The sequence below is a fragment of the Genypterus blacodes genome, unplaced genomic scaffold, assembly GCF_046128005.1.
Source record: "Genypterus blacodes isolate CSIRO-AG114 ecotype Tasmania unplaced genomic scaffold, CSIRO-AGI_Gbla_v1 ptg000055l_1, whole genome shotgun sequence".
NCBI lineage: Eukaryota > Metazoa > Chordata > Actinopteri > Ophidiiformes > Ophidiidae > Genypterus > Genypterus blacodes.
In genome coordinates, this window is record NW_027466867.1 from 3,067,183 (window position 1) to 3,091,006 (window position 23,824).

The 23,824-nt window shown below is 43.1% G+C and overlaps 5 protein-coding genes across 9 annotated transcripts; 2 read left to right on the top strand and 3 right to left on the bottom strand.

Moving 5' to 3' along the window:
- Window positions 1-3,948: 3,948 nt before the first annotated feature.
- LOC143001882 (ras-related protein Rab-5C-like) lies at window positions 3,949-5,116 on the bottom strand. The gene is made up of 5 exons (XM_076151722.1): window positions 4,948-5,116; window positions 4,676-4,827; window positions 4,438-4,560; window positions 4,226-4,319; window positions 3,949-4,073 (listed from the first exon to the last, which is right to left on the bottom strand). The coding sequence occupies exons 1-5, from the start codon at window positions 5,114-5,116 to the stop codon at window positions 3,949-3,951; spliced, it is 663 nt and encodes a 220-aa protein (XP_076007837.1).
- A 787-nt stretch (window positions 5,117-5,903) lies between these two features.
- On the bottom strand, window positions 5,904-8,817 carry LOC143002159 (ras-related protein Rab-5C-like). 4 transcript variants are annotated; one of them, XM_076152123.1, is made up of 6 exons: window positions 8,684-8,817; window positions 7,703-7,880; window positions 7,469-7,620; window positions 7,205-7,327; window positions 6,984-7,077; window positions 5,904-6,776 (listed from the first exon to the last, which is right to left on the bottom strand). In XM_076152123.1, the coding sequence occupies exons 2-6, from the start codon at window positions 7,863-7,865 to the stop codon at window positions 6,649-6,651; spliced, it is 660 nt and encodes a 219-aa protein (XP_076008238.1). In that variant the 5' UTR covers window positions 7,866-7,880; window positions 8,684-8,817; the 3' UTR covers window positions 5,904-6,648. The 4 variants fall into 4 exon arrangements, with proteins under 4 accessions (XP_076008238.1, XP_076008235.1, XP_076008237.1 ...); XM_076152120.1 differs by having other exon boundaries at window positions 7,703-7,953; window positions 8,684-8,811; XM_076152122.1 differs by having other exon boundaries at window positions 7,703-7,992; window positions 8,684-8,811.
- A 1,698-nt stretch (window positions 8,818-10,515) lies between these two features.
- On the bottom strand, window positions 10,516-14,993 carry eme1 (essential meiotic structure-specific endonuclease 1). 2 transcript variants are annotated; one of them, XM_076152115.1, is made up of 9 exons: window positions 14,901-14,993; window positions 13,288-13,947; window positions 13,041-13,168; window positions 12,785-12,874; window positions 12,347-12,468; window positions 12,007-12,085; window positions 11,813-11,928; window positions 11,538-11,727; window positions 10,516-11,429 (listed from the first exon to the last, which is right to left on the bottom strand). In XM_076152115.1, exons 1-9 carry the CDS (start codon window positions 14,914-14,916, stop codon window positions 11,250-11,252), a joined length of 1,581 nt encoding a protein of 526 aa, XP_076008230.1. In that variant the 5' UTR covers window positions 14,917-14,993; the 3' UTR covers window positions 10,516-11,249. The 2 variants fall into 2 exon arrangements, with proteins under 2 accessions (XP_076008230.1, XP_076008231.1); XM_076152116.1 differs by lacking the exon at window positions 14,901-14,993 and adding an exon at window positions 14,530-14,844.
- Window positions 14,948-16,292, top strand: mrpl27 (mitochondrial ribosomal protein L27). The gene is made up of 4 exons (XM_076152124.1): window positions 14,948-15,025; window positions 15,241-15,366; window positions 15,619-15,686; window positions 15,817-16,292. Exons 1-4 carry the CDS (start codon window positions 14,974-14,976, stop codon window positions 16,021-16,023), a joined length of 453 nt encoding a protein of 150 aa, XP_076008239.1. The 5' UTR covers window positions 14,948-14,973; the 3' UTR covers window positions 16,024-16,292.
- A 1,153-nt stretch (window positions 16,293-17,445) lies between these two features.
- Window positions 17,446-23,461, top strand: wdr45b (WD repeat domain 45B). The gene is made up of 10 exons (XM_076151688.1): window positions 17,446-17,681; window positions 18,680-18,754; window positions 18,853-18,954; window positions 19,047-19,134; window positions 19,232-19,326; window positions 19,939-20,129; window positions 20,283-20,368; window positions 20,468-20,569; window positions 20,871-20,992; window positions 21,536-23,461. Exons 1-10 carry the CDS (start codon window positions 17,615-17,617, stop codon window positions 21,640-21,642), a joined length of 1,035 nt encoding a protein of 344 aa, XP_076007803.1. The 5' UTR covers window positions 17,446-17,614; the 3' UTR covers window positions 21,643-23,461.
- The last annotated feature ends 363 nt before the right edge of the window (window positions 23,462-23,824 follow it).

A 23,824-nucleotide genomic window follows, 5' to 3' on the forward strand; every position in this document is an offset into this window, starting at 1 on the left:
GATATATTGGTCGAGGGTTCAGAGGAAAATGTTGTTCATGTTGTATCTTCCTGACAGTACAAATCCTTTCCACCTTTAGGCTTTGTGTTTGTGTGCTTGGGAGGCCTATAGGCTGGCGATCATCCCCCCCCATCCCCTCACCCTCCAATCCCACCCCTCAGACCCCCTTATTAACATTGTTGGGCCGCGTTCAAAACCAAATGCCTGGAAATGTTTTTGGGAGCAGACTGACATGGGTGCATGCTTGTGTACGCTGCGGCCAACCTGGTGGTGTGCGTTTGAGTCAGCTGTCAGCCAGACGGTGATGGATGCACTGTGGAAACATACTTGGAGTTTGAGCTATGTCCTTCCCATTGAAGTCCTTTGGCACCCTGGTCGACCCCGAACGCAGGGGCGGCCACCCTAAAAATAAAAGGTGCACATGCGCTTGTATACACATACAGAGCAAGAGACAGGGGTGTAAGATAACACGGCTCATCAAGCACGCTCAATGCCTCCGCTCGTGTGTGTGTGTGTGTGTGTGTTTGTAACGGCGAGTACAAAGGGAAAGCAGACACCGACGCAACAGAGCGCGTAAATGTATGCAGACACACAATGGCACAAGCACACCTCAAAAAACTAGCTCAAACCGGATATTCCCACAATAGTCGAATCAGCCTCCCGTTGTTAAGGCTGGATTAGGATATATAGGGAATATTTGGTGGCTCAGGCTCCAGGATGACTCGAGACCAATCACCGGCGTTCCCAGCATCAAAGGTATACAGCCTGAGCTCGGCTCCGTCGCCATCATCTTGAGTGCTCTCATTAGAGGGGGGGGGGGGCGTTTTTATTCTTCTGGTCGCAGAATTATCAAGACCTTAAATTGCGACAATTATCTAGCCCTTATGCTTAATTTAACCTGGGCGCCATGGTAACGGTTATTACCCAGAATGGCACTTATTTATTCTGGCTTTTTGACATCTGAGTGTGAGTGAGACGCGTACAGCAACCGGGGCCGACTGGTGACTGGATTGTGGTTCCTTCTTGGCACCGGCACCATCAGTCACATGCTAACACACAGCAAAAACAGGTAAACGAATGCTTGAGGTCTTTTAAGATTTACTTCCCTTTATCTCCCCCGTCTGCTTATCTATGGGAGGAATATCAGGCAGTGCAGAGGACATCTCTAAATAGCTTTGTCCTTTGTCCAAATTTGAAAGACTGCCGGACTTTGCTGGGGGTTTCAAGGAATCAATGAAGGTCTCAAAAAGCTTAATGGACCTCCTTCTCTTACTAAGACCGTAGAGTACAGTCGCATGAGAGGCCATTTGCAATGCAGGGGACAGCAAAATATGTCCCATCTAAAATAGAGGTCAAGCAGACGTAATATTTGATTATAGCTAATGATCGGATCTACTCAGGAAAGATTGATGAAGTCTAAATCGTCTGATCACGTTGATTTGTAACTCCTACAGTGGGCTCAGCAATAATAACAGCATTGTGTGCTTGTGAGCAAAAAGAGAAAATTCAACTTCACAGTGCATTCTGGGTAAGATTCTGGGTCCCTTAAGTGTGTAACGTTGCTGTTTTTACTCACAGCTCTTGATGGGGTGGATGTCCTCTAGAGTTTTCATGCACTTAAGATGGGGGCAAGGATTCCCCCCACCCCCTGTGAGAAGAAGCACCAACGAGGAGGCGACAGAATATGACGAGTACGAGTTCTCCAGTGGTTCGTTTCTTGATTCTGGGGAGGAAGATGAAGGTGCAAAAAGACACAGCATTTAGAAAGAATGTAGAATTAAGAATTGCAAAATAGATTAACACATTTTCCATCATCATGTCCATCACACTACAGATATTAGGACTTAATAATGACCTTGAATCAGCATTTATTTAATGGAAACAGAAAACACTCTTAAATAAAAGCTTGAACGCCAACAATCCAACATGGAGTTTGTCAGGGCTCTATTTTCGCCATCAACCTTTCCTATTGCGACGCTGTTAAGATGTTTAATTTTAGATAAGAGCCAATTATTGTAGCCCATCAGACGTACAGCCACTATCAGCAGCAAATCTCAAACCGCGCCGCAGAATGAACGTCCACGTCGTCCGTCCCTGCGCCCTTGCTATTTAATGGCATTTCTCTCTGTCCAAGAAAATCAATCAGGATCTATGCTTGTTGTTTGTGAAACGGACCGGCTCGATGGCAAAATGATGATTCTGGAGGGTAATTACGCAGGTTTGAGCTCGACAGAGGGACGATACCTTATTCTGTGCCCAGCTTAGGCAAATTTAGGTGTTTTATTTATAATTAATTCTGATGGGAAAAAGCTGAAAGTGTAAACGTGCGCGACTCCATTTATTCTCCCTCCCTCCCTCCCTCCCTCCCTCGCACGGCCATTTTAAGTCCAGCTCTCACACCATTATGATTCACAGCAGCACAGTATGAAATGAATTTTCCCTTTGACATCACATTTCTTGATTGACAGCTCAACAAATGAGAAATCATTTGCTGGGAACAGAGAAGTTGTTCGTCTCTAAGGCAAGTATGTGTGTGTGTGTGTGTGTGTGTGTGTGTGTGTGTGTGTCTTCTAATGGCTTTAAAAGCTGATTCACCGTGACAACAGGGTCTGATGTATCACATCCACAATAGCAGGTCTGACAGTTTACACCATTTCCTGTGAAAAAAAAATTGTAATGCTGCTGTCGTTTCTTTTCCAACCTTTTTACATTTTTTCTCGGTAAAGACCAGCAGGACGTTTATGCAAACTGCTGTGCGCTCTGAGGGCAAACACACTCCTGGGTCAGTCAGTTTTTCCATGTTCTGAGTGAAACATGAAGGCGAGCATTCATGAACTTACAATACGTCCTTGTTTAGATTTACAAGTTATTAGTTGTTGCTGTAGAAATAATGTGTCTGTTATGTTTACACACTCAGGCAAGTTACTTTGCATGCAGGTTATTCAAAATATGACGCAGTTCCTTGACCTAACAGACTTTAAAACACCAAAGAGCTTCAGGCGTCTGCATTTAAAGGCCACATTCATCAAACACAGTGAACTAATGCATTAACCCAGAGGTGAGCTGCTTTAAAATGAACAGTTGAATAATCAATTATTACAGTACAAATGTCATCTGCAACTGTGTAAGTAATGGATTTTTGCATCTGTTGTCCAGTTGAACACACATTACATTACATTACATTACGATCATTTGGCAGACGCTTTTATCCAAAGCGACTTACATTACATTATATTACCACCCTTCGCAGAGGGGGGAGCAATTGAGGGTTCGGTGCCTTGCTCAGGGGCACCTCGGCAGGGACTCGAACCGGCAACCCTCCGGTTCTTAAGCGGAAGCCCTTAAGCGGAAGCCCTACCCACTCGACTACTGCCTCCCTCTACACACACACACACACACACACACACACACACACACACACACACACACACACACACACACACACACACACACACACACACACACACACACACACACACACACACACACACACACCATGCATATAAAAAAAATAAGAAGAGACATTTTCAATTCACAATCAACTCATTTTAAACTGGAAAAAGTTCAAGATCACCATCACCGCTCTGTCTCACTCACACACGCACGCACGCGTAAGAGAGCGCGACCACATTCAAAATGAATACAGTCACACATGCATTCAAGAAGAGCTGCCAAGTCCCATTTTATGTGGAGTGGTGCTGCCATCTAGTGGTTAGAGGTGTTTACTGGCACAACACAAGGCCAGGGTTAGGGGTGATGGTTAGATCTAAGGTCAGGGGGTGATGGTTAGGGCTGAGGTCAGTGGTGATGGTTGGGGTGAAGGGTCCTAACCATTAACAAAAGAAAGGGTTAAGAGAGTGAGTTGTAGTCTCTGCTTCTTTGGGCCTTTAGGGTTTCAGTGTCATTGGTTGTGAGGGGTGAATGGCTCCACCTCTCTGGGTGGCGTCCTCAGGGGCCGCCACCACTGCACCGGCCGCTGCTGCAGCGTTGCGGCGTGGCTTCACTGAGGTCCACTCCTGACCTGCCTCGCCTCCATGGTCCAGCCTCAGCACTGCTCTTAGGTAGCTTCATGGCTACAGGAGCAAATGCACGAGATCACAATAAAAAGTAGTAGTTCTTAGTGTTAGATTAATTAGATGTGCATGTAATGAAATGTTTCAGCCTATAAACCTCTATCTGGGGGGAGTCAGTGTAAACATATTTGACTCTAGAGTGACAAACTTACCAATAGCAAGGAAGATTTCTTTGACATTCATGGCGGTCTTGGCTGAGGTCTCCATGAAGAGAAGATTATTGTCATCAGCATACGCCTGAGCCTCCTAAAATACATTATAAAAAAGGCTATTAGGAGGTTCTTCAGTGTTATGACCCTTTTTCTATTGTTGCCCACATGACTACATTTACAGTGTTCAGGTTTACATTTCTCTCTCGTCTTACCTGAAGGTCAACAGCTCTCTCGTTTGCCATGTCGGCCTTGTTTCCAGCCAAAGCGATCACGATGTTGGGACTGGCTTGTTGCCGCAGCTCCAGCACAGAGTTCTTTGCTCGTGCCAAAGTTTCCTGATAAAAAAGGTTAAGAGTATTCATTCTCACTGGTCTTTGTGAACTACATGAATAAACAATGAATAAATTCTGAATTCAACATCTGTCCAATGACTGGAAAGAGCAAACCTACCGTGTTGGTGATGTCATAGACCACGATTGCTGCCTGGGCTCCTCTGAAGTACATAGGAGCCAGGCTGTGGTAGCGCTCCTGACCCGCTGTGTCCCAGATCTCAAACTTGACAGTGGCGTCCTCCAGACAGACGGTCTGGGTGAGGAAGGCAGCTGAGGAGGGCAGGGCGACATTAGGATAGATCAGAGGGACGATCATCAACTTCTACTTCCTCAAAGATTCAGCAATGCAATAAGTTGAAGGTCAATCATATATCACACGTGCATCTTTACCTCCAATGGTGCTTTGATGGTTTTCGCTGTACTGGCCTTTGACAAACCTCAGCACCAGGCTGGACTTCCCCACGGCCGCCTCCCCCACCAGCACCAGCTTGGTCAGGTAGAGCTTGTTAGGTGATGCGAGGCCGTTATGTTTGTTTGCTTCTCTGTGGTGTTCCTCCATTGACATAGACTGGTATGGATGAGACAGGACACTTAACGCACAGACACACACACACACAGCAGTTATACAGGCTTATATTCCACAACACCATAAACAGATTTGCTTACCTTGAGAGTTTTAACTATAGACAAAACTAAACTAGGGATGTTATGTATGATACTGAAGCTATGAGTTGTGTGTTATGGGTCCGATGCAGTGATGTCATCAAAACTAGTGATGTAATATCTGATACTGTAGCTCTGACGGGTGTCAGGGTTCTGCTGCAGTGATGTCATCAAAACCACTGACGCTCTGAGGCGTCACAGTTCGGTTTCAGAGACGGATGAAGCAGCTGACTGGTTCATTCTGGTCACACATGCATTTAGAAGGAGCAGTCAATCATCTTTTATATGGTGATGCTTCCATCTAGTGGTTTACCGGCACTACTGCTGTCACACTCTCAACTGATTTTAACATTTTTTTTACTAGATCAAGAACCAGTAACTCATTTTCTCACACTGACCACGACGATCATGGGTCCATCTGTGACGAGAGCCTGGATGGAGTTGTGTAGACTGATGTATCAAGAAAGCTGCAATAAAGCAATATAGTGCAAAAAACAAAATAGACTTGGATTTCTTCTAAGTGACTACAGACCAGATGTTGATGTTTTTCCATTTTTGTGTTTCAGATTACTGCAGTTTTCTTGAATTAAGACAAAACTATGGATTGCAGCATTGTAGTAGTAACTAAAACCCGTTCATGATCCTTGGTTTTTGTGCAAAAGAAGTGAAAACTGGGAAAAGAATCAGGAAATCTCATGTGTTATTTATTACTTTTTGGTCTTACAAGTTATTCTCACATTTATCTTAAAAAAAGGCCTCATCAGCCCTCTGGTGTTACAGGCATCAATACATAACAGATGCAAACATTTCAGATGTGTAACCTATCAAATGAAAAGCTGCTGGAAAAAGCAAAGAAAACAAAGGTAGAGCGCTTGGTCTTCTCACCACATCACCTTCAGGTCCCCGAAAAGCATAAACAAAAACGTTCTGATCTACTGGAATGAGACAAAAATCATTATTTCATCTTGCAATTTGGTGTATATGTATCTTTCATGATCAACTTGGGGGGGAAATGACAGTAGAAAAGTGTGTGTGCATATATATACACACGCATAGGCACATTCACGACATACAAACACACACTCACCAATGGGGAAATGGCATACACACACCCCGCAGCATCACCCTTTAACAAGATCATTTAAGAGAGAATTCAATCACAAAGTGAGACAGGGAGGATGAAGATGAACAGGGAGGTAGATAGAGAATTGGGCGAGTAGGGAGAGAGAAGAGAAGAAGTTGAAGGATCTTGGGAGTTCCCTCTAGCTTATGATTCTTTAAAAATGTTCCTTTAATCAAAGAGGATCCAGATAATCTCATCTGTAATCTCAGTTTAAGTGCGGGAGTGGCGAGTGGCTCTGCCCTCTCCGTGTGCCGTCCTCAAAGTCGTGTTCAGGGCTCGCTCACTAAGTTCCTTGATTTGTGCCGTTAGATGCCACCGCCGCAACACCGGCTGCTGCGGCTCTGGGGTGCGGCTTCACTGAGGTCCACTCCTGTCCTGGTTCGCCCCCCCGGTCCGGCTCCTGCCTGGGGCTCACTCTTGGGTAACTTCTTGGCTACAGGAGAAAAATGGAGATCGCAGAGGTTCAAATTCAGCATTGAAATCGTTCGAGTTGAAAGCAAAAGTGAATGAGATCACAAAAAAAGCAGTAGTAGTTTTGAGTGTTTAATTAGATGTACATGTAATCAAATGTTTCAGCCTATAAACCTCTATCTGAGGGGAGTCAGCGTAAACATATTTGACTCTACAGTGACAAACTTACCAATAGCAAGGAAGATTTCGTTGACATTCATAGCGGTCTTGGCTGAGGTCTCCATGAAGAGTAGATTATTGTCATCAGCATACGCCTGAGCCTCCTAAATTCATTATAAACATTGTAAAAAGGCTATTAGGAGGTTCATCAGTCTTATTCCAATCTGTAGTTGAAATGAGGATCCTCTTTCTATTTAAAGTGTTCAGGTTTACATTTCTCTATCCTCTTACCTGAAGCTCCACAGCTCTCTTGGTTGCGATGTCGGCCTTGTTTCCAGCCAAAGCGATCACGATGTTGGGACTGGCTTGTCGCTGCAGCTCCTTCACCCAGTTTTTTGCTCGTGCCAAAGTTTCCTGATAAAACAGGTTTGTTTGAAATTGAATCTTACTTAACTCACACAAGAACTCACAGGACAACTTAAGACAGGGAACCTCCCATATTAAGCTCTCTGTTACTGTCAAACCACAACAAGAAGACATTGTGCCCAAACCTACTGTGTTGGTGATGTCATAGACCACGATGGCTGCCTGGGCTCCTCTGTAGTACATCGGAGCCAGGCTGTGGTAGCGCTCCTGACCCGCTGTGTCCCAGATCTCAAACTTGACAGTGGTGTCATCCAGACAGACGGTCTGGGTGAGGAAGGCAGCTAAGGAGGGCAGGACAACAGTAGGATTTTGAGCAACAGAACTACACATGGACACATAAATATGCACGATTCTATCCTTTACCTCCAATGGTGCTTTCCTGGAATTCATGGAACTGGCCTTTGACAAACCTCAGCACCAGGCTGGACTTCCCCACAGCCGACTCCCCCAGCAGCACCAGCTTGAACTGGCAGATCTTGTTGGGTGCTGCAGGTCCATTAGGCCTGGTTGCGCCGCGCTCCGCCATGGACACAGACTGTTCCTGATGAGACGGTCAAAACAGGACTGAGCCAAATCCAGACAAACAGGCACTGATGGTGACAATATTCCTGGTGCTAACAAGTTAATAGGGCAGTCAGAGGTGGAGCGACGAGCTACCTTCAAAATAAAACAACGCCAATGTCACACTTAAGTCATTTAAACGTGGGGAAATTATGCAACACTGTTTTTATGTCGCCGAACAACCAACAACGCGAATACTTTTTAACAAATAAGACATTTAATGCGCTCATAACTGTCAGCAGCGCTCTCGTTAGCTGTCTGACGTCATAGACTTCACTCGGTACCTGAAGCCTTTGTGGCAGGTGAGGCGTTCATGGCGTCAGTCTGTCTGTAAATGACAGACGCAGCAGCTACAGGTTCCTGAGCTACGGAGATTATTACCGTGTGGGTTTAATTTAGTTTAGTTTCGGCTTGTTACACAGCTGAAAGATGCTTTATTTCTCCAATTTCAATTTTTTTTCCTATTTTTTTTGTAGTTGTTCGTTTGGGCTTGGGCGATGCGCCGTAAACTGGCGGTGCAGGTATTCAACAGGATTATAGCGCTGCCATTCCACAACACCATTCACAAAGTTTCGTATTAAAGGAAAACGCCTGAACACACCTATTATCGCGATAGACCCGCATTCCGGCCGAGTTATAACCGAGACAAAACAAAACAAGGAGTAGCTACATTAGCTTTACTGGAAAGAACGAAGGACCAAGTTAACGCTACGATTAATCTAAGATGGCTTTACACAAATATTTCCTCGAAAGACAACATGACGTGCTGCTGTTCGTACTTACACTGAGACGTGATGTTCGATATGTAGCTTTGTTGTCGTTCCTGGTTTCCTTCTACAGAGTTTAAAGGTTTAGCAAATCATGGCTGTACTCACTTCCGTCTTGTGTAATCGAAAATACTTCCTGGTATCGCCTGTCACCTGATCTAACTTTACAACCAATCACAACGCGTCTTAGTTCAAAACACGGTGATTACATTTTTCTAATAATAAAAATAAAAATATTATGTTTTAAAGGGATTGCATTTCCCCCAGAAAGAATCTTTTTGGCATTAGAATAACATTTTTAATGAATACGTTTTCCAAATCAATACGTTTGCCACATTGTAATGGGATTTTATTCTGAATGGCTGATTCTCCTCCTGGTGCGGAAGTGACGTTCACCGCGTGCTCGCTTACATCCGTTTGGGTAAATCACAAGTTTTATTGTATTTCGACGGGGAACTTTACTTTGAACCTATGACGTAGGAACAGGCAGTTTAGTTCACAATTGAGCTTCTCACTAAAGATATTTGTAAAGACTAGCTTTTTATCTAGTGGCTTATGTGGGTGCGGTAGAAACAGCGCCACCTAGAGTCCGCTGGGTCTAACTGTCATAAACCCATTTTCTTGACTGATGCAAACCAACATAACATTCTCAACCTGCTATAAACTGATGAACTTAAGATGACTTTTTGGAAAACAAGTCCACAAGATATTTGTTATTCTCGAGTAGGGAGGCAGTGGCTCAGTGGGTAGAGCTTCCGCTTGGGAACCGGAGGGTTGCCGGTTCGAGCCCCTGCCGAGGTGCCCCTGAGCAAGGCACCGAACCCTCAATTGCTCCCCCCTCTGCGACGGGTGGTAAATGTAATGTAAGTCGCTTTGGATAAAAGCGTCTGCCAAATGATCGTAATGTAATGTAATGTAATGTAAAATAAAATAGAAACGTGCGAAACATTAGTAATAGATTGTTCTTTATTATAAAAAAAAAAAAATGCTGGTGTGAAGAAAACGTTGCATGATGTTAGTTTGAGATGTTGCACAAATCTTGATCGCAGCAAAAGCCAGATGAAATCCCTGTACGTCTCATCATCAGGCAGTTATGTTCCTTCATACAACCCACCATCCTCCCAGGAGCTGTGGAAATGGAACAAGGCAGAACATGAGATGGAGAAATTCACAAGATTACACAGTAAGAAAGGCTGAGGAATAAAAGGCAGAACTATCTTCGTCTAATCGTTAATATGAGAGGAAAGTCGACTCTGGAGAAAGCTACTTACTGACGGCATAGAAGACGATGTAGCCACACACATCTGTTGGCCCCTGGCAGGTTTCCATGGGGGCGGCACACGTCCGTAAGCCCGAACAGTGACACCTCAAAGCTTCGCCTGGGAAAAGACATTTTCATATTCAACAACCATAATCAAACAAATGATCCCCCCGTTAAAATCAACAGACTTACTCACCCTGACTCACAACGAGCAGCAGCAGACAGACAAGAATGGCAGCCTTCATGTTTCCACAATGTGAGGTTGATGTCCAGCAGAGTCTGCAGAGGTAAAGGTGGAGAAGGTCAGAGGATCAGAGCCCACACTGTCCCCATCACTGCTACAACTGAGGAGAACCTTTAAGAACCTGCAGATCATCAATCATGACAGTAGCTCACCTGGTCGAGTGTTGAGTGCTGATACCCAAAGTCTCTGCTGGAGTGACTGACAGGCTTCCCTTATATTCAGTCATGTTACATAATCATAAACTTTGAATTGGTAATCCAGGATTTTCTGACAAACTGGTGCTGGGAAAGGACACGATTACATCACTGACATCAAAACATTGAACATTGACTTGTGTGTCTGCTTTAGCCTTAGTGACTGATCTATTTACCGACATGTAACTGAATGCTTCAAGTGGCTGTAACTTACAGGGAGTTCTGTCTGACCCTCTGTGAATTGAACTGATCTGTTATTTATCTAGGTGTAATAATTAATTGAAAAATCAATGCCAATATGAATGTTGTGTCAATCTCTCTCCTTATTCCTACCTAAGCATTTCCTTGACTCTTTAGACAAAATGATAAGTGCCTTCACTTAAAGTCTCCAAGGATCCGCAAATCACGACTACAAAGATGTAAATTCAGTGGAGGTCTCGCCCTACAAAGTTTCCAATCCTATTACTGGGCAATTAAATTCAAACATCATGAAATCCTGAGGGAAAAGTTTAGAGTTCTTCTCTTCTTACTGTTTTATTTATGCTGCTTCTTTCCATACTTTGTTTTGTTTTTGTAACTTAATGGGAATGAAATAGGAGTGGCTAATGGCTGACTTGTAAAGACACGGCTTCAACCCCTTTTCTTTAATTATTATTTTTATTTTCGTAAATAAAAATCTTCCCTTGAAGACAAAATAAAATGTAATGCATTACTTTGAACCGATTCCTATCTTTACCAACCATAACTTTCTGACATTTCAGACAAAGTATTGCTTATTCCCTTTAAAATGTGAGATAAATGTATGTTATTTGAACGATAGTGTATAATGATACACTGTAGTTCAGGATAAAAACATACAGAGATAAAAACAAATCAACAGTTCTCAGTTCTCAGCGGAGTCCAGTATCTGCTGAGGGTCAGAGCAGTTCATCGTGAGGAAGAGGCGTTTAGAAAGCTCCGGACCGACACGTCGCGTTGTCAATGTCACTCCTTGCCCTCGGCGAATCAGAATGTCCGACAGCAGAGAGACCTTTTCACCGTTGACCTCACACCGACGGTAAGCCTGCAGACAGACAGACAGTACAGGCTGTGACACAGGCAGACACACAAGGCCCCGGTATACTTCAGAAGTCCTATTCCTTCATCATTATCCGTATGTTAGATGGTGTACCTCATTTAGGAGCTGTGGGGAAGGATACGCTGCCAGGATAGCAGAAGCCATGTCTGTGCTGACTCTATTCAACTGTTGGATCTGTCTCTTCCACACCTGAAGCAGCCCCTTCCCCGCCCTATCCACCCGCTCACCACCGGCCCACTCGCTCTCCAGATGGAAAGAAAACGCAGTCTGATCTCGGTCCCGCCTGAGAAAACGCACACAACAAATAAATGTTTGAGTTTGTGAAAAAAGGCTTTCATCACAGTCAAACAAAGGACGGCTGCACTGACTTGAAAGGAGCTTCTGCAACAGCTTTGGTCGTCATGCTGATGTGATCTGAGAAGTCCTTCCAGGTCGACACGAAGCGGACTTGGACACCAGTGTGCATCTGGAGGTTTACCACAGCCTGATGGAGAGACAGACAGGCTTTCAGTACATATTTTACTGAATAAATGATAATATTGTACCGTTCCAACTAGCTTACCTCCTCTAATTCAACTCGTGACACCTCAGGCAACATCTGAAGGTCATCTTTCTTCTTCTTCTTCTTTGATTTCTGGGATCTGGGGACAAAACATTGACATTGATCTTTCACTTGCCGGCCCAAAAGCACATTAAAATGGAGCTGCAGGGTTGTTGACTCTTGACCACAACACATATGAGACAGTGGATAGTGTTAAGCAATCACATTCCCTTTCTATTGTCTATTACAAACATCATGCAGGGTTAGACTTACCCAGCCCAGCTTTGTGGGTCTGTATCAACGACAACTTGTAACCATGTAGTTTCACACTCAGATGCCTGTGGATTCTGCCCCAAACTACCTGTAGTATTTCTCTAGGTCAATGACCACCAAGCTGAGGATTTTGTCAGGATGATGTCTCTGTAGCGCTGCCACCCAGGAAGTCAACGTCGGACCACAGTCTGATTGATAGTGTCTCTGTTCCTGAGTGAGAGTGCGAGAGGAGAGGAGGTAGATATTAGGGTAACATGGGATTCAACAATACACTGCAACACCTACAGTTCTATAGCCTCTCTCTGTCACTAGATCTGCCCTGTCATAGCCTCAGACTGCCACCAGAGGTCCTCAGCTTTCCATCTCTGTTTTCTTCTTTATTTTTCTTTGTGTGTTCCTTCATTAATCTGGGTTTCCTCTCTTATGAGCGTGTTCTGTTATATGTGTCATGGCCACACTGCAGTTCTAAATTTATTCTGTATTCAGATCAACAAACAGGAAAACAAACAGTAGCAGCTCCACCAACCTGAACGTAACTGTGGATCAGGGTGATGAAATCCTCCACTGTCATCTGTATCACAACCAGAGCCTCTTGTACACACACTCCAACATCAGGCTGATGTGAGGAGAGAACAGAGGGGACATCCACACATCACACACACAGTCTCATCATTATCACGTTCACAGGGACGCAGACAAATATAGGTGTATGCTTTAAAAGTGCAACAACACAAGGCAATGGGGAAATGTGAGTGTGTGTGTGTGTGTTTGTATCTGGTCACCTGTGTGTAGGAAGACCTCCTCATCCAGCTGACACTCCGTGGGAAGGGCTGTTTCTCTATAGAGCAGGTACAACCCAGAGCCTGCACCGATGACAACAAAGCCTCCCCTCCTTCCAGCTGTAAGAGAGCTGGAAACACACATGCAAGAAAAACTGATTACATACGTTTGTTTTCTCTCACACACACACACACACACACACACACACACACACACACACACACACACAGACACAGACAGACACCTCACCTGAGTCCACAACCACCACAATATGCTTCATGCACTCCTCTGGCCTCAGGGCTTTGGCTGCCTCTGCCAGAGCTTTCTTCTCTGCTTTCTCTCTGTGTTGTTGTTTGTCAAGCGGCTCCCTGTCACTCTGCTGTCCCACCCTGGCCTGTTTCCTCTTCAGTGCCTCCTGCTTGGAGGCCTGGAGCTCCTTTGCAGGTTTCTTTCTGGCAGGGGAAGTGTTGGTGGGCCTTGAAGGACACTTCAGCCACCACTGAAGGAGAGGCGCTTCCTCTGAGCCACCCAAAGCCCTATGAGTCTCTGTCCTAATCTGATTGGAGCTAGATATTGGTTCAGACTCTGTAAACCCATTCAAGCAAGGTAATTCTGATACAGCCAAATCAGATGGTAAGTATTGCTCCTCATGCTTCCCATTGGTGGTAGCGAGGAATGCACCGATACAATCCTGCTCTCTCTGTTTGAGTCTCTGTGCCAGTGGAACATAAGGTGCATCATCATCGGAATCACTGCTGAGCATGATGATGTCTGCTGCTCTTTTACATGACTCCCTGTCGTTCCTCACAAAGACTGGGTAGGAGGTGGCCTCCTCTGCATCAGAGTATCCCTGACTCATCAAGTCTGGTTTCTGTGTGTGGCCCTGGATGACTTGGCTGGGGTGCCGACCTGGGTGGAGTAAGTAGTACACAGGGAAATCCTCTGTTAGGTCCATGGTGGAGTCACTGTAGCTATTTCATGTCAAAGCAAACGTGTTAAATAGGAAAACAGGCTAGATTTATAACAGGAAACCAATGGAATCAAATGTCTTTCATTCTAGAATAAGAGCCTAGAGGTACAGCCTCAAAGTGATGGCTTAGAATGTTGCACATATTGTATAGACATAACTGTATTTGATATACTGTATGCAGTGTAAAGCCCCAAACTCTCACTTAAACTATATGCACATACCATATAATTATAAACACAGCTGTTAAGACATGTGTTTTCGCAGTAGACATACATGTCTCGTATGGTTTGCTTTACGGATGTAGACAGTTAACTGAATGCCAAAATAAACTGAATTTGTGACGAGAAAGAAAACTAATCCTCACTAAAATACTCTTTAAAATGAATTTGGACTACACAATGCGCAATCGACATGATGAACATCTCCTAAAACCCGAATACAGTAAGGTTAAGATTGCAAGGATATAACGAACGAATTTAAAACACGAGCGTAGCGTGGGTAAGCTGAAACTGTTTACTTACTGCGATTTGCACGCGAACTCTACCACGAATACTGCAAATAAATGATGTCCACCTCAAAAGGCGTCCCAGTATAGTTTCCGTGGTTACCAGCAAAATAGATATTACCGTTGTACTAATATTGAAGCAGTTGCTGTTGTACGCGGCTTGTGTTCGAATGCGTGTTGCGTTTGAGGCCACCGGAAGAAGAATTTTACAATGTAAAGCAAGTAACCAAGGACTAATTCAATTCGTTGTGACGACGAATTTGTATTGCTGTTTTTGTAGAAGAAGTGACATTTCCAGATTTTTACTCAAAACTAACTTATTGGCGGCTAAACGTTTCACGCTTTACCGCATGAATGTTGATTATAAAAAGGCTTGTTAAAACTTACACATGTATTTGCCCATGTGTACTTGAATGCAACACTGGTATCCGGATGTGACGTAAACACGTGGCTGGAAGTGATGTCACTCAGAATGGCTCTCCTCGCGTCCTTGATGTTGGAATCCCGAGCAGGTCTGAAACATTAAAATTACAAAGTTGTCTTTTTTTATACACATTAACACGGTAAAATGTTAACAAATTAAATGATTCTTAGAACGTCCATGTCTTCCGTGCACACTTTTTAAACAAGAGACGCTGTATGTGCTAACATAGCAAGCAATGCTAAGTCGCATAATTCATTAAATAGCTATTTACTCCAGTAAAATGTCAGATTGTGTGTTTTTCAGGTCTGTTGCCTGGTCGCTCCTGTCTTATGGACTGTGTGAGGTTTGCCTCAAAGAAATCTGGTGGCAGCAGCAAGAACCTCGGAGGAAAGAGTCCTGGTCGAAGATATGGCTTCAAGAAACAGGATGGTAATGAACTTAATATACATACGGAAATCATATCCGATTATATTTTACGCAGTAGTGTCAGCATGTAGACGATGCCGACGTCAATCCCTTACAAATCAGTTTTTGCTTTCTTTTGCAATACAAATAAAAGGATTATTTATAGTATGTGGGTTGAAAAGAAAATTACCAATACGATCCTATTGAAAAAAAATGCATTATAACATGAATAATTAAGGCGTCAATCTTCTTCCATTTCTTTTCACTGTATGCAAGGAAACTTTGTCCATGCTGGTAATATCCTTGCAACACAGCGGCTGATGCGATATCATCCTGGAGCTCACGTAAGTTAGAGTCTCTGTGTCAATAATGAATGAATAATAAATAATCGAAAGCTGGATTTCAGTGTGCACCTTCACACTTCGCTTCCATTCTTGCATCTCCTCCTTCCTCTATCTCTACTCTGTCCTGAAGGTGGGCATGGGAACCAACAACACGCTGTATGCACTGGAGGATGGCATTGTCAGATTTACCAAAGAGGTCTACGTACCGGCGCCACGCGACCCTGTGGCCACTCATGTCATCACAAAGCTGCCTAAAGGAGCTGTGCTCTATAAGACCTTCATCAACATCCTGCCAGACAAACAGGAGGGAACATTTAAACTAGTGAACATGGTCTAAGGCTGAATTGACTGTTGACCCCTTGTCCTGTGGCGTGGGGCTCATTGATTTTGCAGAACAGAACACCTTCAGCAAGAGGCAGTGTGACGTCACAGGACAAAGAAAAAACGTTGTTTTGCTGATGCTGACTGATTCTGTGTCTCTGTAAATACTATGTCTTGTCAATACTATGCTAGGAGTCAGAATGTGGTTGAGCTTGAGTGTCTGATTGTCCGTGTGTTATTCTCCCTCACTGAGACGGTTTATTAAAACAACATCCCACACTGTAAGGAACATTTTCTCTGCCTCTCCATACGTTATAGAACACTTTGGTTTTAATTTTGAGACTTCTACACTTCTCAACTGTTAGTTCGTTCCACTCTCAGGGTCATCATCCTGTTGGAGGAGCTGTGACCTATGACAGAGACGGAGCGCCGTGTCTAACTTTCATGTGTATGGAAGATTCATTATTAACATGAACAAACTGAAATCCATCTGACAAATATGGTTTAGTACAGCTCCTGGAAAAACCTTGAATAAACTATTGTCCAGTAGTAATTCACATAACTGATTGGCGACTGCTTTGTTGAGGATCTTGGCGTGAAAGGCAAGGTTAGATATAGGCCTGGGTCAAGAGTACGTTTTTTAATAAGAGGTTTAATTACAGCTACTTTAAAAGGACTGGTATGTAGCCTGTACATAAGAAAGATTGATCATATTTACCAGAGAAGTGCTAATTGAAGGAAAGACTTCCTTGAGCAGCGTAGCCTCACGCCCATCTGCACGCTTTCCAGAGGGGACCCACATACACACACCTCAAGTACACTCATGCACACTCTCCTGGTGCCATACCCCTAATGGAAACATCTTAAAACAAAGAAACACTTGGGGTATATGATATTCCTCAACACCATACACAGGGTCACACACAAACACACAAACACACACAGGCACTCAAATGATCATAATCTGTCGAGTAGAAAAGTTCACTACATGATCTTCTAACATCTTCACTACATTGGTTCCACTACGTGATCTTAACTTCTATATGACCGCCACTGACTGAATAATCTATAGGTGTTCAGTTATTCTATTTGAATACATATAGTTACATTGTACATACTCCACTCTCCATATTAAATCGATAAGCTCTTTGTCATTCTATATAGTACTGTAAAATAACTGATTTATTTTTCTCTTAATATTAATAATTAATTTTCTGTTAATATCTTTATTGCACCAAACACCAGAGCAAATTCCAAGGCAAAGTGAAAGCCAACTTGGAGACTTATTTTGACACACAGAACATTGTTTTTATTTATTTCTATTCATCAACTTTTTCGTTTTATCAAATTTGTATAATTGCTATATTTCCTGCACCGGTGTCGCGTAAAGAATTCTAAAAAGCTGCCACCGGCATGACGTCATTTTAAGGTGGAGCTGATTATTCCAAGTGGAGAAAGAAGCGAGCGGAGGAGACGAGGAGGCAGTCAATGCTGACGGGAACCTTACCTTAGCTCGCCCAGACTGCAGAGTAATGGTTACCGGCTAGTCCCTTCTTAGCTGCAGCTTTTGGCTTGTTTGTTTGAAAAAATAAATCCATTTAAAGATAATGAATTTACTGCCATCCAATCCACACGGGAACGGACTCCTTTACGCTGGATTCAACCAGGACCACGGTGAGGAGCCGAGCTGTTACATTGGACTGAAGGGGAATGAGGAGCGTCGTGAATGCTAAGTTAGCATTGCTAGCCCGAGGTTTTCTCAGGCCAAACCGATTTGACGTTGGGCTGGCCGAGAATTATGGGGAACCGATCACATAAAACAACAACTTGGGAGTCTGCAACCACAACTCCAATTTATTGTATTTTGGCCTTTACGTTAATTACTTGACTTGTAATGTAATGAAGTTACTTTAACAAAGGAAGGTTATACTGCTGCTAGCTTCTGCTAACTAGCTCGCGCATCTCATTTAGGAAACAAGTGGAATGGTTGTTGTTGTCGTTTTCCTCAAACGGCTAAGTCATCTAACCGACTAACATTTGTCCAGAATTGGCACCTTAATAGTAAAATAAACAAGTGATCGGAACCTTACAATCTAAGATGTAAATGTAACGACTTAATGGACAGCATACTTGTTTGTTTTGGACCTCCCGTCTCTTGTTTAAGTAATTGACGGAATGCTAGCAACGTCTAACAACTCAATGCCCGCTGTCAAGTGAACAAAAAGTATTTAATTTGGTCTTCACGCCACAAAATAGACAACATATAGTGGTTTTCCAATGAGTTGATGGCAAACAAGCTGATTGTTGGAGTGTCTGTGGTTGCGTGTGTTCATTTTCAGGTGAAATGACATCATAGACGTATATAGCGCTTCCTTTTTGAATCGGTACATGTAATTCAATATATGAATCACTGTCGATGCTTCCCAAAAGAATCCTAGGTGTCATTACTTTGTGGGAACTTCTAGGAACTTACCAATTTTGCAGGGGGGTCCGCTTGGCAATGTGGAGGGTAGGTGTGAGGGATGAGAGAGGCCAGGGTGAGAGGAGATAGCAAGGAGTGGAGAAGATGGGATTCCTGAAGTAACAAACATATGAATTAGGGTTTCATTGCATTACACCAAGAGACTACACTCCTTCGCAGACTGACATTATGCTATTTGTTTGTCTCCCAGGATGCTTTGCCTGTGGAATGGAGAATGGATTTCGCGTGTACAACACAGACCCTCTCAAAGAGAAGGAGAAACAAGGTACGCTTACTTTTCATTTAGATTTGAATGAAGTATCTTCACCAATGACCCCCAAAGTATACTGTAAGCTTACTTATTGATTTATCGTTGATTTTTAGAGTTCCTGGAGGGCGGGGTTGGCCATGTAGAGATGCTCTTCAGGTGTAACTACCTAGCACTGGTGGGAGGAGGAAAGAAACCCAAGTATCCAACCAACAAAGGTACAAGGAACTGAGGACAGATTCAGATTTTGTTCATCAACGCCTCATCATTGGGACCATTTTAAATCATGCTGTCAATCATCTTCTTATAGTGATGATCTGGGATGACCTGAAGAAGAAGACGGTTATAGAGATTGAGTTCTCAACAGAGGTCAAAGCGGTGAAGCTGAGGCGTGACAGGTAAACTTAGTTGTTTTCTAGGGATTTTGTGGGCGGACAATTGTTCTATCATCGGCTACCGTTGCAGAATAAGAAGTAAGTTTGTTTCTTTACTCAGGATTGTGGTGGTCCTGGACTCGATGATAAAAGTGTTCACTTTTACCCACAACCCTCATCAGCTGCATGTGTTTGAGACCTGCTATAACCCTAAAGGTCAGTCCGCTGTGCTGTGACTCTCAAAGAGTGTGTGTGTTGTAAGGGATCACTTACAGATGCTTTAAAGATAACTCTGGAGTTGCACCAAAATATGCCAAACCAGATTTCATTTTAAAGCATTATTTGGACTCATCTTTCCTGTTCGCCTGTGTGGTGTTTTAAACTTGAGCTCCTATTGGCTGTCAGCAGTGCCACAGTCAGATTTCAGGCTCTAGCTGTTTTCCTTTTTTTAGTTTTGGAAAGATCTGTTTAAATCTAAAATTGCAGCTTGTACATAAAATTCAAAATCCTCAAATCTTTGTTTTTCATTTGGAAGTGATTTGATAAATTGCTCTCCACGTAGTTTGCAGTATAGACTACTTCTAGGTATTAATCAACTCACCACAAAATCCTCCTATAGCGGCAATGAAAGCGTTTTTGTGTGTGTGTGTGTGAGCTGCTTTCAATGGAGCCTTGCAAGACAAAAAAATAATGTTATCAGTCTCAAATTTCAAGGGAAATTTAGTTGTAAACTAATCAAACAGAAGTGAATTGTCATACACAAAACTATGAAAAAGGTATTAATATTGTTGTTTAATTAAGTAACTTTACCCTCTTTGTCCCCCTCAGGTCTGTGTGTACTCTGTCCCAACAGCAACAATTCCCTGCTGGCGTTCCCTGGGACTCACTCCGGTCACGTGCAGATAGTGGACCTGGCCAACACAGAGAAGCCTCCGGTGGACATCCCAGCTCACGAGGGGGCTCTGTGCTGCATCGCCCTCAACCTGCAGGGCACCAGGATAGCTACAGCCTCAGAGAAGGTGCAAACCATATCCAGATTTACTGACCACATGAACATTTACATCTTCCATAGAGATAATGAAGAGTATTACTGTTTTTAATGTGATTTACTGGTGTTACAAACAAAAGACTTCATTTTATAAACTGGTTTGTTCTGTGTTCTGTATCTCCAGGGCACTCTTATAAGAATCTTTGACACCTCCGCTGGGCAACTAATACAGGAGCTGAGACGAGGTTCCCAAGCAGCCAATATTTACTGGTGAGCGTTAGGGGAGTTTCTCCTCGTCTTCCTAGTGAGCTTAGGGCTGTACGAAGAAACTTCAACTCATTGCCTTCTCTCTGTTTTGTCTTTATCAAGCATAAACTTTAACCAGGATGCGTCGCTCATCTGTGTGTCCAGCGACCACGGCACAGTGCATATCTTTGCAGCAGAGGACCCCAAACGGAACAAGCAGTCAAGGTTAGTCTCCCTGCAAGACCTTTCTCTTTACATCCCATTGAAGGCATATCAGAGCCAGTACGTGCATTTTAGTTTTGATCGTAAGTAAATAGCTAAAGACATCTGAGTCTGACTGAGATAGATTACTGTTCCCCACAATGATGTCCATCCAAAATGCCTTTTCTTTTATCCTTAAACCTTTATGAAGTCGGACCTGTTGTGAGATTGAAATGAACACTAAATAAAAATATTGTTTAAAGTATTAATTTGACTTTGTCTCTAAATGGTGTGTGTGTGTGTGTCCTGACTGTGTCCTCTGCAGCTTGGCATCAGCCAGCTTTCTCCCCAAATACTTCAGTTCCAAGTGGAGCTTCTCCAAGTTCCAGGTCCCCTCGGGCTCCCCATGTGTGTGTGCATTTGGAACTGAGCCCAATGCTGTCATAGGTACGTTGAAGTCTGGCCCAGACATTAGACTGCTAATCAGGAATGACCAGCCACAAATCAGTACTGGTGTATTTCACTTTACATGGCTGGGTTATTGCTCTCTCATCTCTTCCCCTTTATGTATTAGATATTTAATAGAACTGACACTTTTGCTTTTTTACCATTTATACACAATCTCTGGAAAATGAACCGGATCATATCAGACTGCAGAGCTTTCCCGCGTGACACAAGGGATTGCTGTGCTCTTGGTTTTAATTAAGACCAGACTGAACCACTTCTCCATTCAGCTAAAGCCTCCACAGAGCAGACAAGCTCCAGACCCTGGGTTGGTTTGTTCTACCTAGAATTGTTCCGATTCATGTCTTTGGCCATTACTGCTCCACCTATCTTCCACATGAAAAGAATCCCGTGCAGGCTTGTTAAGTCCATTTATTGGGCCGTTCAGAACGCACATTGCTTGTTAAATAAGTCATGTAGTTGTTTGCTGACAGTGTAACTGTCACTCTGTACTTCTCCTTCTCTCTCTCTCCCTCCATCCTGTAGCCATTTGTGCTGACGGCAGCTATTACAAGTTCCTGTTCAACCAGAAGGGGGAATGTGCCAGAGACGTCTACGCGCAGTTCCTGGAGATGACCGACGACAAGATATGACCTTTGACCCCCCCCCCTATGACTTTGCTTTCTTTCTTTTTTTACATGAGGGCCCACATTGCACTCTTCTGTACTCTTGATGGACTCTTATAAAACGAGCATCTGATGAAGGGAGGATTAGGAACTTCACTGCAAAGGAGCATGAGAAAAGGATTCGGAATACGTGGGACGCCGTCATGAGGATTGCCTTTGAACACAAACACGGACTTCAGACTCCCGACGTAAACGCAGGAGCTATTTTCTGAAAGGACAGCGTTCTCCTTTTTAAAGATGTCTTCCGAGAAATTTCCAGTGGGTGGCTATTTTTTAATCGCATCGATGATTCTGATAGATGGAAGTAAAATGAAAAAAAGAGATTGTTTATTAACGCCACCTAACCTAACTACAGGTTGTGCCTCTGAGCTGAGTCAAGACTGGAGAGCATTTGTGTGTGTGTGTGCATATGATGATGATGATGATGATGACGATGTTGATGTGAGATATACAGTATATTGTTGTGCAAAAAGGTTTAGGCACTTGTGAAACAAATTTAAAATGACTGCTTATAGAAATAATGCCACAAACAGTATTTATCAGTAACCTTTCTACAAAGTGCAATAAACAAATCCTATTCTTATAATCGTACATCAGTTATTGGTGCGACCTCCAATTGCCTTTGAAACGGTTGAACTAACTTACATATACCATAGGGAGAAGGCTTGTAAGGACGTTGTCTTACTGGAAGTCTTATGGACAAAAGTCATTCCTCCTCCACCGTGGAAATGCAGCTAAGCGACAACTATGCAGGAGAACACGAGGGCCGGGCACAACAATGTCACAAAATCACACACTCGCACAATCAGGGAGGTGTTTTATCGGTTCCAAATTCATTCCACGGCACAACAATGGCCTGAAACATGTAGACGAAGCAATACAAAGCTACATTCAGTGAAAAGAATAACAAGGAGCCCCGCGACAGAATTGATCTCAACATTATGGACCAGGGTTTGGGATTCCAGATGAGAAAGCCCTACATTCTACAGAGAAGCTGTCAGGGTCTACAACATGCCTGCAATAACCTCCGACCAGCTAAGTTAAAAAGTGCAGAAGTACCTAAAAGAATGGGCGGTCGCACCAGATACTGATTTAAATTGAGGCTAGTTTTGTTTGACACTTTGTAGGAAGGTGATATCTGATAAATATAAACTTTCCATTGCGTTCTTATTGTAAGCATCTACACTTTACTGCAGCTTTCTCAAATGCCTAAAACCTGTGCACAATAGTGTTTATACTTAGATATATATATACACACACGCATATATGCACGTGTGTATAAGAGTAATGCGAGTAAGTATTCAACCGCCTTCTTATTCCTACAGTATTTGTGTGTGTATCTCATAATAAACTGTCCGATCGCTTAACAAAATCTGGGTAAACACAAAAAACAGGTTTTAAATTATAATTTAGTTGTATTTAGTGAAGCAAAAAGGTGATGTAATACCAACTAGGCCTGTTTTCCCCCTCCTTAGTTACTGCATTGACAGTTTCCTTTGTAAGTCTCTGGTCCACAGTGAGACATGGAAGAAGAGTGAACTAAAGAGTATAACACAGATGTGACCCACCTTCCAAAGTTCCTCAAAGCACAGCAACGACACATCCAGGAAGTCACAAATGATCCAAGGAAAACTTCCCAAGGAACTGCAGGCCTCTTAACTCAAAGATCAGCGTCCATGACTACACAACCTGAAATGTGAAAGATTCAGAAGTTGATCTTTCACAACTGCTTCACATTAGACAGAGCAGGAGTTTGTAGTAAACTCAACTTAATCATAACTAAAAAGGAGTTACGGAAGGAGTCTGACCAAATTTCATTTCATTCAAAGACATCTACTTTTACACAGAGGCCCAGTTGGAATTACATTACATTTTGCTTCAATAAATACAATAATCATCTAAAACTTGTTTTTTTGTGTTTACTCAGGTTGCCATTGTTTTATGTTGGACTTTGTGTGAAGATCTGACACAGTTTATTATCTGGTACACACTCAGAGAAGCAATCAGGAAGGGAATACTTGTTCACATCACTGTATATGCTCAGATATATTTATAAATGTACAGGCAGCCCCCAAATTAAGGAACAAAAATACATATTTGGCTTAAAGACTGATAAGCAGATCTTGTTTGTAACCTGGGGAATCCCTGT

What these genes read in the sequence shown, in the direction of transcription:
- mrpl27 (XM_076152124.1), top strand. Translation starts at nt 14,974, where the DNA reads ATGTCACTCAGAATGGCTCTCCTCGCGTCCTTGATGTTGGAATCCCGA. An exon ending in GATGTTGGAATCCCGAGCAG is followed by an intron (nt 15,026 to 15,240) that starts GTCTGAAACATT and finishes TGTGTTTTTCAG; the next exon opens with GTCTGTTGCCTGGTCGCTCC. An exon ending in TGGCTTCAAGAAACAGGATG is followed by an intron (nt 15,367 to 15,618) that starts GTAATGAACTTA and finishes ACTGTATGCAAG; the next exon opens with GAAACTTTGTCCATGCTGGT.
- LOC143001882 (XM_076151722.1), bottom strand. Translation starts at nt 5,116, where the DNA reads ATGGAGGAACACCACAGAGAAGCAAACAAACATAACGGCCTCGCATCA. An exon ending in AGAGAGCTGTTGACCTTCAG is followed by an intron (nt 4,320 to 4,437) that starts GTAAGACGAGAG and finishes AATGTATTTTAG; the next exon opens with GAGGCTCAGGCGTATGCTGA. An exon ending in AGAAATCTTCCTTGCTATTG is followed by an intron (nt 4,074 to 4,225) that starts GTAAGTTTGTCA and finishes TTGCTCCTGTAG; the next exon opens with CCATGAAGCTACCTAAGAGC.
- LOC143002159 (XM_076152123.1), bottom strand. Translation starts at nt 7,865, where the DNA reads ATGGCGGAGCGCGGCGCAACCAGGCCTAATGGACCTGCAGCACCCAAC. An exon ending in TCTATGACATCACCAACACA is followed by an intron (nt 7,328 to 7,468) that starts GTAGGTTTGGGC and finishes CTGTTTTATCAG; the next exon opens with GAAACTTTGGCACGAGCAAA. An exon ending in CGAAATCTTCCTTGCTATTG is followed by an intron (nt 6,777 to 6,983) that starts GTAAGTTTGTCA and finishes TTTCTCCTGTAG; the next exon opens with CCAAGAAGTTACCCAAGAGT.
- eme1 (XM_076152115.1), bottom strand. An exon ending in CACGAGTTGAATTAGAGGAG is followed by an intron (nt 11,929 to 12,006) that starts GTAAGCTAGTTG and finishes TCTCTCCATCAG; the next exon opens with GCTGTGGTAAACCTCCAGAT. An exon ending in CCCCACAGCTCCTAAATGAG is followed by an intron (nt 11,430 to 11,537) that starts GTACACCATCTA and finishes GTCTGTCTGCAG; the next exon opens with GCTTACCGTCGGTGTGAGGT.
- wdr45b (XM_076151688.1), top strand. Translation starts at nt 17,615, where the DNA reads ATGAATTTACTGCCATCCAATCCACACGGGAACGGACTCCTTTACGCT. An exon ending in CAAGCAGCCAATATTTACTG is followed by an intron (nt 20,369 to 20,467) that starts GTGAGCGTTAGG and finishes GTCTTTATCAAG; the next exon opens with CATAAACTTTAACCAGGATG. An exon ending in TGAGCCCAATGCTGTCATAG is followed by an intron (nt 20,993 to 21,535) that starts GTACGTTGAAGT and finishes TCCATCCTGTAG; the next exon opens with CCATTTGTGCTGACGGCAGC.